Source organism: Podarcis erhardii (genome assembly GCF_964252035.2).
Source record: "Podarcis erhardii genome assembly, chromosome: 6".
Classification (NCBI taxonomy): Eukaryota; Metazoa; Chordata; class Lepidosauria; order Squamata; family Lacertidae; genus Podarcis; species Podarcis erhardii.
In genome coordinates this window covers 35,489,045-35,501,885 of record NC_138510.1, presented here as the reverse complement: position 1 = coordinate 35,501,885, position 12,841 = coordinate 35,489,045, and the positions used below count along the sequence as shown (strand labels likewise).

At 43.9% G+C, this 12,841-nt stretch overlaps 1 protein-coding gene and 1 long non-coding RNA gene across 2 annotated transcripts; both read left to right on the top strand.

Annotated features, from left to right (window-relative positions):
• Positions 1–7: 7 nt before the first annotated feature.
• On the top strand, positions 8–5,519 carry DCLRE1B (DNA cross-link repair 1B). The gene is made up of 5 exons (XM_081864987.1): positions 8–141; positions 1,279–1,478; positions 1,571–1,736; positions 2,735–2,917; positions 4,128–5,519. Exons 2-5 carry the CDS (start codon positions 1,290–1,292, stop codon positions 5,246–5,248), a joined length of 1,659 nt encoding a protein of 552 aa, XP_081721113.1. The 5' UTR covers positions 8–141; positions 1,279–1,289; the 3' UTR covers positions 5,249–5,519.
• A 502-nt stretch (positions 5,520–6,021) lies between these two features.
• LOC309343478 lies at positions 6,022–10,049 on the top strand. The gene is made up of 3 exons (XR_014157291.1): positions 6,022–7,988; positions 8,417–9,566; positions 9,696–10,049. It is a non-coding gene; the product is annotated as an uncharacterized lncRNA (long non-coding RNA).
• The last annotated feature ends 2,792 nt before the right edge of the window (positions 10,050–12,841 follow it).

The window sequence follows — 12,841 nt, the reverse complement described above, 5'->3', positions numbered from 1 at the left end:
TCCCTGCAAGCAAAAATGAAAGCAGCCCTCCAGTACCGGCGCTCCGGTCCAACCCGCTGACTGCAAAGCATTTTAGCAACGGGAGGGAGACGCCCGTTCTCTTTCCCTGCTCTCTGTGCCAAAGGCCTACAAAGTAGCACAGTAAGCTCCCTTTACTCCCCGCTACAATTTTTGGTTTTTGGGGTGGGAGACAGGACCGAGAGAGCTCCGGAGCGAAGTGGGCAAGCGTTTCTGTGACCGGATGTGAAACGTGTATTATTTTATTAAAATGTATGCACTGCTTGATTGTAAAAAACAGAACCCTCAAAGCCGTTTACAAAGATAAAATTAACAATAATGTAAAACTTTGGGAAAGTTACAAGAAGAGACTAAAAAAAGATTAAAACTTTCTTAGCAGCTGGGTAGGTTTGTATAAATAGAAATGTTTTTAGCAGGTGCTGAAAAGAGTACAGTGAAGGTTCCTGCCTGGTATCACTAGGCAGGGAGTTCCAAAGGGTAGTAGGTGTCCTTTGTACAATCACTCCAGTAAAGTACCTTCCTGTAATTTTACAGTCCCCCTTGCAACTATCCTGCTTCCTCATCTTACCTGCTGTTGCTTCTCAATCCAAATTGTTAAGCCGTCATACTAGTTTGTATCAAAGTTCTATCCTATGGAGCTCATATTCTTATAATCTTATCTGCCAGTCCTCTTCCCACCCTTTCTCATTCTCACAGTCTGGCCTGAAGGATGTGGTAGCTACCGAAGGTAGCGGTTTGTGACTCATTTGCATCCTGTTGCGTTGGATGAGTTTTAGTTGGTAATGCTTGAGGATGTGAACAAGATGCTTGGTTTGTTCCGAGCAACCACTTGGCCCCTTGCCCCTTGTGGCTGATAAAAACTAGCAGAGGGAGCACACCTGTCTAGGGCAGTTGATGAATGCCTACTTGTGAGAGAGGGCAGTCCCTGCCTGCTTGAAGGAGGCAGTGATAAAACTACGCCTTAACCTCTCCTGAATTTAGAAAATTAAGTAATTACCAGCTGCTAAAATTTAGTAGGACTTCTGAATACATTTAAGGATAAGGTTGTAAGCACCACTATCCCAACCCCTGTCTCTCTTTTTATCTCTCTATTTGTGAATTTTAATATTCCTGTTAAAACATGTATCTCAGTTTTTATTTCTTGTCAATCCAGTTCTAAGGCCGTTAGTAGTTTTATTGATGCCCCCATCCACCCTTGACTTTTCTGAGGTGGTTTTTGTTTGTTTTTGGTATTCAGAATTTTCCCCTTTCTTTTAACAGGAGCTGAACTGATGAACGGAACTCTCATCGCAGGCACACCCATTGCGGTGGATTTTTGGAATATCAGAAAAGCTGGGAGGGCTCGTTTGTTCTTTCTTTCTCACATGCACAGTGACCATACAGTGGGGCTTTCCAGCACGTGGAACCGACCTATTTATTGTTCTCCGGTTACTGGTCGAATTCTGCATCTTAGACTGAAGGTAGATCTTTACACACACGTGTGCGATCTTCCACCACTTTAACTTAGGGGATGCCTACAGTTGACTCTGCCATGCCTTCATTCTGTTTTTAGGTGGCTGAAAAATGGATCCATCCTCTGGAAGTTGGAGACAGCCATGTCCTGGCCTTAGATGAGATGCAGAGAGAGACTATGACTGTGACCCTGATAGATGCTAACCACTGTCCTGGATCTGTCATGTTCCTTTTTGAAGGTTACTTTGGTGTCATCCTTTACACAGGTATGTTGATGAGAGACATCTAACATTTTCCTCTGTGCTTTTTGCTACCTCTTTAATTTGTTTCTCAGCACAAACACCTTGCCTATTTCCAGATGTTATTTTTAAAACTACTTCCTTATATAGATATGAAATACGCACAGAGAGATAGATAGAACATGGAACATGGAACCAAGACATGGTTTCCAGCTAGGTAGCAAGCAGACCTTAGTTTCAGCAAGGTGCTGGCCTCATGTGCCTTCCATATCCTGGGACCGGTAGCCATGTTAGTCTGTTGAGAAGTCGGGGGCTGGACAGAAGAGGAGGAGTGGTGGAGACAGCCTCCCATCCTGACCCTTCCAGGGAAGAGGAAGAGCAAGACAGTATAGATTTACGACAGTGGTTTGCGGCAGGTCACAGCTCAGAGGCAGATGAGGGAGAAAGTTTCTTACAGCCCTTTTTTTATTTCAAGCTTTACAGAGAGAGGCTATAGAACCCAGCCTTGTGGATAATGGGGTTGTTCTGAGTGAATCTCCACCACCCCCTTCTCTCCCACTTCCTCATTCATCATCATCACCACCTCTACAGGTGTTGCTAAGTGCCCTCTGTCTTTGAGCTCTTTGCTGTCCTACTTTTAAGGACCACCGGGTTCTGGGAGATGGTGGGTCTGGAATGCTTTCTAGTGACAACGTGTCAGCCAGCTGCTGCTCTGGCTCTGCCTGCTCCTCCTGTATATTGATATATTGCCCAGGCCTACTAGCCACACATGGTTAATAATAATTACCTATCTGGTTGGGTTTCCACTCTGGTTGTTTCACAAGGGGGAACAAAGCAATAATTTTAGACTTGAAATTTATATAGAAACAGTTAATAATAAACTCTGCTGCAGCAATGTCTTCCACAGTAACCAAAGAAGCTGGCTTTGTCCTTAGCTTAGTCCTTTGGAACTTTAACCGTAATTTCCATTTTAACCCTTCAAGTGGCTTTCCCCTGACGGGTACGTAACATCCGTGTCTCACCAGGTGATTTCCGCTACACTCCCAGCCTGCAACAGGAACCAGCTCTGAAGAACTCAAAGCTTATCAGCAGCCTCTACCTGGACAATACCAACTGCCACCCCGATATTGTCATACCATCCCGGCAAAAGGCCAGTGAACAGATCAAAGAGGTGATCAGAGCCCACCCCCATCACCAGGTTAAGATTGGTAAGCAGTCCTAATAGGTTTGGAAGACATTTCTTAAACTGGGTGAGGAACTCAAGGCCTTCCAGGTGTTGCTTAACTATAATTCACATCCCTGATCTTTGGCCATGCTAGCTGGGGCTGATGGGAGCTGGAGTCCAGGAACAGGTTCTCCATCCCTATGTTGGTTAAGGCACGGTTTCAAAACTACTGAATAGAAAATAGAAGAACAGGGTGGCTAACACACTGGAATTTTCAATGGCTGTTCAGAAAGGAACGCAAGTATGGACCTCATGGAGCGGTTCCCAAACTTTCTCCCCCACAGACCACTTGAAATTTGCTGAGGGTCTTTATGAACCAATTCAAGATTTTTCTGCCTGTTGTAGCAATTGCAATTTGCTAGGCTAAATGCTGTATGATTTTGTATTTTTACAGACATTCCACAGACTACCTGGATTTGTGGACTGCTGGTGGTCCTTGGGCCACAGTTTAGGAATCCTTAATCTTAGGACATTAAAGAAATCTTACCTTTTTCAAGTGAGGTTTACAAGCACATCTCCCCCAAATTCATATGTGAATCCATAAAATCTGGATGATAAATTCATAGCTGGGTTTAGTAGCTCAAGGATCGTTAACCACTGGGGCAGGCACTCACTTGGGGACAGGGTAGAATTACTTGGGAAATGTACACACTATACCTTTAAACCATGTACATTCCTGCAATGAATTCTGGGCACTGTAGTTTAAGGGTTGCTGGGAATGATTACAGTGGTACCTCAGGTTAAGTACTTAATTCGTTCCGGAGGTCCATACTTAACCTGAAAGTGTTCTTAACCTGAAGCACCACTTTAGCTAATGGGGCCTCCTGCTGCCGCTGCGCAGCTGGAGCATGATTTCTGTTCTCATCCTGAAGCAAAGTTCTTAACCCGAGGTTATATTTCTGGGTTAGAGGAGTCTGTAACCTGAAGCGTATGTAACCTGAAGCGTATGTAACCCGAGGTACCACTGTATTCTCTGAGGTAAACAATAGCGCCTAGAATTCTTGAGGAAAAGATTGTGTTCAAATGTACTTTAAAGATATAGTGTATACGCAGCCTTGAACTCCAGAGTAACAGCTAAGCTGCTGCTGTATCAGAAGCCCTGAGATTAAGGTACTATTAGCTGCTGAATAAACTTCACTGTGCCTCATGCCATCTGGCCTTTGAAATGCTTACAGTTCTTTGTCCTATTCTAGGTACTTATAGTTTAGGAAAAGAGTCGCTGTTGGTGGAACTGGCCAAGGAATTTGGCACCTGGATTGTGGTAAGTCCCCAGAAACTGGAACTTATGAAACTGCTGGAGATGGAGGATGTGTTCACCTCTGAGGAAGGAATGGGTAGGATTCATGCTGTGGATTTTTCAGAAATCCACCAAGCAAATATGAATTGCTGGAACCAGAGCCATCCGACCATAGCTGTTCTCCCTACCAGCCGGCCGCTGAAGTTCCAGCACCCTGACATCCACGTTGTTCCCTACTCAGACCACTCATCTTTCCAAGAGTTGCTGGAATTTGTAGCTTGGCTAAAGCCCTGCTCTATAATCCCAGTGGTAAAGAAAGAAGAATGTCAGATGTATTTCCAACAATACTTGACAGCTAAAAACTGCACACCACTGGAGTCCAAAGTCCCCGAATCAGTGAAAATATTCATGCAGCAAGGAAACAGTAAGTGGGAAAGGCCCTCCAAACAGCTGAAACTGAGTATCTCTCACCATGTACCCAAAGGGGTTTGCTTTGACCCCCCAGAAATATGTAGCAGTGAGAGTGAAAATGGCTGTGATGCAGAGGTTTCCCAGCAAAACTGCCCAGAGCCCATGAAGAAAGCTGTCCCTTGCTCTCAATCCGGCTGTGTTGAGGAGGAGCCAAAAGACATAACGGCAAAACAAGAAAACCTTGAGAGCCAGAGAGCAATAACGTCTGAATCTCCGACATCTTCCAAACTTCAGCTGAAGGGCAGTGGTGTCAATCAGTGTCAAAAATGCCAGGCAACTGTGACACTGAAACACACAAATACATTGTCCTGGTTTGAAAGGGATGCAGAAAGAACGCGTTGTTCCTCTGTAGGCAGTGAATGTATGGGGAATCTGGCCTTGGAGAACCATGTACCCTCAACATCACATGCTGCTCAGATTGATACACATGACCCGTTCGCCTCTCCAGCAGATGTAACATTCCAGCCTGTCGATGAACAGGCTCCCCAAGGTCTCCTTCAGGAATATGATTTATCTCCGCTCAACATCCCAAAGCAACTTTCTCTCCAACACTTCGACTGGCAAGTAGATAACTACTTGAAAAGGAAAAGACACAAAATGGAATAACAAGGAAGGCAAATCTGCAGTTGGAATAGCAGAACTAGCAGCAGCCGGTGCAAGCCCATCTGCTAATGCAAAAGGGCTTCTCTCAGTTTCCCCCCCTCCACAAATTGGCACTGGGAGGTGAGGAAAAACCCCCTAACAGTGTGTAGGGCAGGGGAGGGGAGGGAGAAGCAGAAATGCTTGCAATGATGGGAGCGACCTCCTTGACACTACTTTGAATTCCACCCACTGTTGTTTTCTAGTAAAGTTTATTTTTTTCTGAATTAAAAAAAAAGAACTGCAAAACTCCAGTAGTGTATGGTTGGTATATAAATTTCAAGATAGGACAGTTGTATCCTCCTCAACACTGCTGGGGGAAGTGGTCTCATACTTTATACAAAAAGTTTTATTGCCCATAAGAGACACCGGTAAAATCAGTGTTAAACTTCTGCATCCACGTTTGAGGCTTTGCTTGTTAATTCTTGGGGGTTATCAACATAATGATCAAAGCCAGTGTGTGCTCTTATCTTTACCTTAGCCTTAATCCATTGGCAACAGCAGAATATTGTATAAACGCTTTATAGTGTGTGGGGGGGGGGGTAACCTGTTGGGTTTTACCAACAAACCATGGGTTTTTACAAGGGTTAGGAAGGGAAAGATCCACACCATGTTAGCGAGGGGAGAGCATTTCCCTAGCATTCCTTCTGATAGTAAATAAAGCTGGTGAGTACCACCACAGAATCGGGGGGGGGGGGGGCAGCACTTACTGCACCTGAGCCACACATCTCTCCTGGGAGTGATGTGGTGGCTCGGGCACCTGCAGGCTCTACAGCCGGGGGGGGGGGGCAGGTGTACTCCCAGCAGGTTCCATGTTGCTCAAAAAAGCAACACGGATTTGCAGAGCACCAGAGTGGAACGGGGCCTGGGCACTGGAATTCTGGTACGCCCTGCCGCATCTCGTGTGTGTGCCCTGCCCCGGGCACCCAAGTGGCTAACTAGGCCACTGGCCAGAATTATAGGCAAAATCGATGCAAAAGAGAATATTTGGGGAAACTCCAAGATTTACAGAAGTACAAAAAATATTTGGGGGGGGCGCCTAACAGGACACCCCCCTCTACAAACATCTCCAGTTCATTGGAGGACTGAGAATACTCAAATCACAACAGAATGCTGAGTGTCTTTTTGGGTGGGAGGTAGGTGGAATCCTGCAAACTAGGTGGGCAGGGGAATTGAATACCCCAGAAGAAGACATGATTGTATGGAATACTGAACAGGGGCTCTCAGTACCACATCATTTTGTTGCACATCCGACTCATAAAATTTAGAAAATGGTGGGGTATTGCTGGGACTTGTCATCTTCCTTTTTGAGGGCTAGGTGAACACTCCCATGGTTGAGTGGTTCCTTGGAGGAGCACTCGGCCTCTAAAGAAAGTAAAAAGTAAAATTAAAACACTTCTAAAAGGATGGTTTAACAACATACGCATACACACACGTTAAATTGTTTATCACCATGTGTTATCATGGCCAGTGTCCAGGCTTTGCAAGCAAGCTAGGGTTTCTTTCCAGAAGGCATTTGCTAGAGCTATGGTGCACCTACAGGGGGGGGAAGAACTGCATTTTCCCAAAGACAATTACTAGGAATTTTCATACAACAAAAATCAGTAACAATTTGTTTATTACTTTTTAAAGAAAAAAAAACCCATATTATCTAAGCTCCTTGTGACAGTGGGGTTCTGCATTTGATGTTATCCTTGCCATAACAGGGCCAATAGCGATTTTATGAAACTTGCTTTATTCTTTGGTCTCACTGTGTCCTTTAGAAGGCTCCTGCTTACCATGCCCCTGATAGCAGTACTACTTATAGTACATTTTAAACGACTTACAACAAGCCCCAGATTGTTCAGGGGGCTTGTGCATTGCAATCCTCTACAGACTTTCTTAGGAGTTGGTCCCACTGAACTCAGAGATACTTACTTCTAAGTCAGCTTGTATAGGGTCAGGCTGATAACAAAAGTGGCTGCTTCTTTTAGGCATAAATGAGCTGCCTTTCATGTTCACTTCTAGCAGACAGGATTATCAGTTGTCGCGGTCTCCACGTGGGATAATTTATTATGCTGTAGAAGAACAACAGTCTTTGCATTGATAGCCTAAGAAATTATTTGGCCCTGGAACTGAGCTCTGTAGCAGCTCTATAATGTTTCTGTTTCAGAGTTTTAGTCAAATGGAGTGCAGCCATGATTGTTCGCTAGCAAATGGAAGAACCTCCCAGGAGTTCACCATTACGGGGAGGCCTGTTGGAGCAGATAGTCAGATGGGTTCATTATCTCCTGCTTTCCAGAACTATCCCATCTTCTGGTGATATGCCTAGTGTTTTGCCATGCCCTTGAAAATATGATTTTTCAGAGTTTTGTCACTGCAATGGCTGCAAAATAGCTGCTGGTCAGAAGCCATCTGGCACACTAAAACCCAAGTTTACAGCCCGTGTGCTACAACAGCAGGACAGAACAGTATATATAAACCATCCTCTCTGTCACAAAACCAGTGTGCTTTAGAAAGAGAAAAAGATCAGCAAGAGAGTTGCTGGGAGATAGTAGCATGTCTGGCGTTGCTTGTGGCTGCTTGCTTTCCTAGGACTTGTAGTTCTTTCCCAGAACACCACACCCTGCTGTATGATATCCCTTATGTAATCAGCAGTGGTATTAAAGTAATCATTGCTTTCAAAGCAATGGCAGCTCAGAAATGAAAGCCTCCGATCCCAGCCCAGGTGGGCCCTCTTTAATTACGCCTTGTGGCACTTGGGGAGGGGGAAGCCTGAGGGTTATGAAGGAGTTTTCCTGCCTATTGCTAGCATTTTCCATTGCTGAGTTTCTCACCAGTTTTTAGTGGGTTGCTCCCTTACCCCTCACAGTTCATTGAAGGTTTGGCATAGCAGGGCATCTGTTGCAAGAGCTTGACTCTTGTTTTAAAGCCAGTTTTGTAATAAAGCAAATGAGGAAGCTTTCCAAGCTGAATGCAAAAACCACAAATAGGAGAGCATGCAAAATGCAGCTGAAGGTGGGGTGGGTTATGTAAATGCACCTCTGGTGAGTATGTCATAGGTGAGGGTTAGCAGCATCAGAGACAGTGTTTTGCAGGAGTGGGAGATAATTGGTGAGAACCTAATTGAGATAAATTTGATTCTTTTTCACCCAGAAGCAGCAGACACAGAACGCTGTATATGCAGTAGGAAATACATTAGAAAAATGAAAACGGGAATCCTGAAATAATGCAGGGAAACAAAACAAATTATTTGGCTAGTTTTTGCTGGAGAAGATGCTGGGAAGATACCTCTGAACCAGTGTTGCCAGGCAGTGCAGCTGGAGAAATATGTCAAATAGATGTGATGAAATATTAGACAAATTAAAAAGTAATGGCATAAACCCCTGTTTTCTTAAAGAACACAACTGCTGGACTATTAATTTATCATACACGAAAAGCCTTATTTCCAGTGGGTTGGAAGGAATGCAGTGTAACACAAGTCTTAAAATTATTTAAATGTGTTAACAAACATATAGACAGATACGGATTTTCTAAAAATCTTTGATTTACGGACTGAACATTTCTTTATTCCTGCCTTTGGTTTCCTGTTTTTTAAAGTGACAGTTTTCACAGCACAGGGGAATGGAGTCCCTCAAGATTCTGCATGGCAAATGAAGTTATTTACCTAATTCCTATATTAACCAGGGCCAGCCCTGAACAATAAACTGGACAAGTTTGTAGATCACACCAAACTACATATCCAAAAATCCCAGGCACATTCTGAAGTTTTCCAAAAGGGTCTCTCCAAACAAGGAGTCTGATGAGATTCAGTGTAAGCTAAATGCCAATTTTACAGATGAGTACTAAATTGGCTATGGCTGTAGGACACTCATTGGAAATGTCAACTTGGTGGCTGCAAAAAAGGAAAGTTGGTGTTTAATAACCCTAGGACCTCAGCACAATAGCACCATTTCCCCACTTGTGGCTCCCAGCAGCAGGCATTCAGAGGCAGCAACTCCAAAGAGAGTTTACAATCAGATGAAAACAGCAATTTATACAGCAATGCAATAAGAAACTAAATGCTGAAAATCTAAACTGGCCACCAATAGCTAGAGAGAACAGGTGTGCCTACAGCTATGTTTATTGAGACACATGTGGTAGCAGACTTCACCAACCTGACGTTCTCTGGTATGTCTGAGACTGTTGTGAGTTGTAGAAGAAACTTTTGGAGGGGGCAAGGTTGGTCAAGGCTGCTCAAATGCCATAGGCTGGCTGAGGTGGTAGGAGCCACCAGCCGGAGAAACCCCAGGGGGAGGCTCAGACAGTGGCGTAGCGTGGGTTGTCAGCACCCGGGGCAAGGCAAGTAATTTGCGCCCCCTAACCCTTACCCCCAGATGTTGCGCCCAGTGTGGCCGCCCCCCCTGCACCCCCCACGCTACGCCACTGGGCTCAGAGCCAGGGGACTGGGGTGGGACAGTGACGAGTGGTCAGAGGGAGAAGGAGCAGATTGGGAGGAGGTGGTTTGCAAGGAGAAAAGGTGACAGGGTTTTGTGAACAGGAAGAGGCTGCGGCAGAGCACAGTTCATACTCCAAGGCAGAAACCAGGGCTGGAGAGGGTGGAGACAGGAAGGATGCTGTAGAAGCCAAGGAGTCTCAGTCTCTCTCTCCTGCTGCAACCAGTTCCCCTCCTCTCCTGGTCTCCTAGAACATGCCAAGAAATGAAACCAGCAGAGCCTGAAACTGCATGGGAAAGACCCTGGAGAGAAGGAGTCCTAGTGGGCACTAGAAAGGCAGGGAACTTCAGTCCTTGCAGGCTAGAGCTGTGGAATGTTTCCTTGAATAAAGAGTTAACTTCACTGGTCTTGGATGATTTATTATTTTGTTGCTGGCCCTATGTCTGACTCCAACCTTAACATCAAAGGAGAGTGGTTTTCACAAAATAATGGGCGGCACAGATTATATAAGTAACGTGATGCCTCCGAATTTAACATTAAGTAGCAGTTCTGGTCTGCCCATCTCAAAAATCTGCCAGTTGTTTAATTAAACAGATCCACAGTTAAGAACCTATGCATATCCTTAACTGTATTCATTAAATATCCAAGCTTTGGCAGCAAAGTGAAAAACTGGTAGTGTCTGGCCAAACTAACCCCCAGAGTGATGGCACTTGGTTCCAAAGCTGGCAGTTGCTGAAGTAAAGAGTGTATGTTCCTTATCTGCAGTAATGGGACTTGACAGCAGGTGATTGTACATATTGGAAGTTAGATGTTGACTGCTTGGTCCACCAACATCCTTCCTCCCTTGCTAAAGTCACCCTCAGGCGACACTAGTTTTGCCCACCAGAACATTATCGGCTTTAATAAGACTCAACCTCATTAACAGCCTTGAGCAGATATGAATTTTTTTATCATGTACATGTGTGTGCATGAGCATGCTTGCATGTGCCTATGCACCCAGCACTTTTCTGATCTGTGAAAAGGTCATGCAAATAACTTCTTAGCAGTGTGGCTGTTTTTTAAACTAACCTTTACTTCCCTGTACTGTCACCCTGGCATTATTCTAGTAGTAATACAACAGCAGCAAGGTGTGCTTACTTTTTTTTTGCTACTCGTAATTTTGTTCTTTGCTTTTTTATTATTTGTGGACATTGCTCAGAGATCTATTGTTATTGGACAACTGATAAATATTATTCAAGAGTTTTTCATGTTTGGATCTTCCTCCTCTATGATTATATTATATTTTAATTACTTCATACTGTAATCACTTTTATTAGGGGTTTTTTAATCTCTCTGTTGCCTTGGGTGACTTTGAGTAGACAGAACTCATTTGTATTCTCAATCATTTTCAAATGAAACGCATCTCTTCTTCTGCAGTCATCTGTGACTCTGGATCTCACTTTTAAAAACAAATAGCTGAGGTTTAGCACTATATCAGAGCATAGGATTGTTGCACTGTGATAACATCCCCTTCCAGGAAAAATCAAATCAGAGCGTTTCTCACCACCACCAAAACCTTTGCCTAATAACAACACGTAACCAGAACATGACTATTGCAGCCGGGAATTAATTCCCAAACTGGCATGATAAAACTGCTACTATGCTATGAGAAATTGATTCTTGAAACAATTGAGGGCTCCTGTACAGCTAAATCATGGGAGGCTGCCCACTGTGTCTCTTTATGAGTTATTGCATTCATGAAAATGTTTCTATTCATTCAGCTCTGCTGGGTGCAGCTATTTATGTTCTCAACTCTAAACCAGACATTCATTTAGATTGCTCAGCAGCTCCCAATGTAGAAATAGAGATTAACCCATCTTTAGAGGAACCCACACCCTCTGTGTGCCTCTGTATGAATTGCCTCTTTCCAGCTAGAAGACATGGCCAGAACAATTTCACACAGAGGCATAGAATAACTGGAAGCGACTTTGGATATCATCTAGTCCAACTTTCTGCTCAATGAAGAAAACTTGCCACTTCAAAATTCACAACCGATGGCCACCACTCCCAGTCTCTGCTTAAATCAGTAGGAAGAAGAGTTTGGATTTGATATCCCGCCTTTCACTCCCTTTAAGGAATCTCAAAGCGGCTAACATTCTCCTTTCCCTTCCTCCCCCACAACAAACACTCTGTGAGGTGAGTGGGGCTGAGAGACTTCAAAGAAGTGTGACTTGCCCAAGGTCACCCAGCAGCTGCATGTGGAGGAGCGGGGAATCAAACCCAGTTCACCAGATTACGAGACTACCGCTCTTAACCACTACACCACACTGGCTCTCCTGGAAGCAGTCTGTTCTACCTGCTCCTGCTACTCCTCTGTTTATCTGAAACGTGCTTCCACTAAATTCTTACCCACTGAGTCTGCTTCACCTTCTGAATGACAGACCTTCAGATATTTAAATAAAATTCTCATGCCTTAATATTCTCTTCTGTCTAGGCTAAACTTGTCCAGCTCTTTCAACCATTACTCAGAGGACCTGGAGTTGTAGCCAATGTTAGTTCTACTCAGAACAAACCCATTGACCCCATTCTTACTAATGTCTCAACAAATGAAACCAATTATTTATTTATTTTTTTAAAAAAGGTGTTACGTGGGGAAAAAAACGAGAGAGAGACATTGCACATGCCTTTGTAAATCAAGAAAATCTTTAATAAAAATACATTTTTAAAAAAGAGAACAAACCCATTGAAATCAATGCACACAAGTTATTTAGCTTCATTAATTTCATTGAGTCTACCCATTGAAATTAATCTTGGTTTCCAGACCCTTCACCATTTTGGTTCGCACACTTTGTCAACGTCGTTCTTAAAATGTATCATCCGAAACTGGAAGCAGTGGGTGACAGGGGCAAATAGCAATCCCGGTTGTGGGCGAGGGAATTACAATAAATTGTTAAGAATTCAATATACATATTCTAGCATCTAATTCCATGTGGGAGGGTTGAGCAAGTTGCTGCCAGTCTTAGTTCCCACATCTGCACAATGGGGTTAATAGTGACTTACCTCACATAGCTGTTGTGACAACCATTAGGCAGGAGACTGTAACACAAAGTGATAAATGACAGCCATGAACTGAAGCATCATGTGAATACACATCTGATATCTTCAA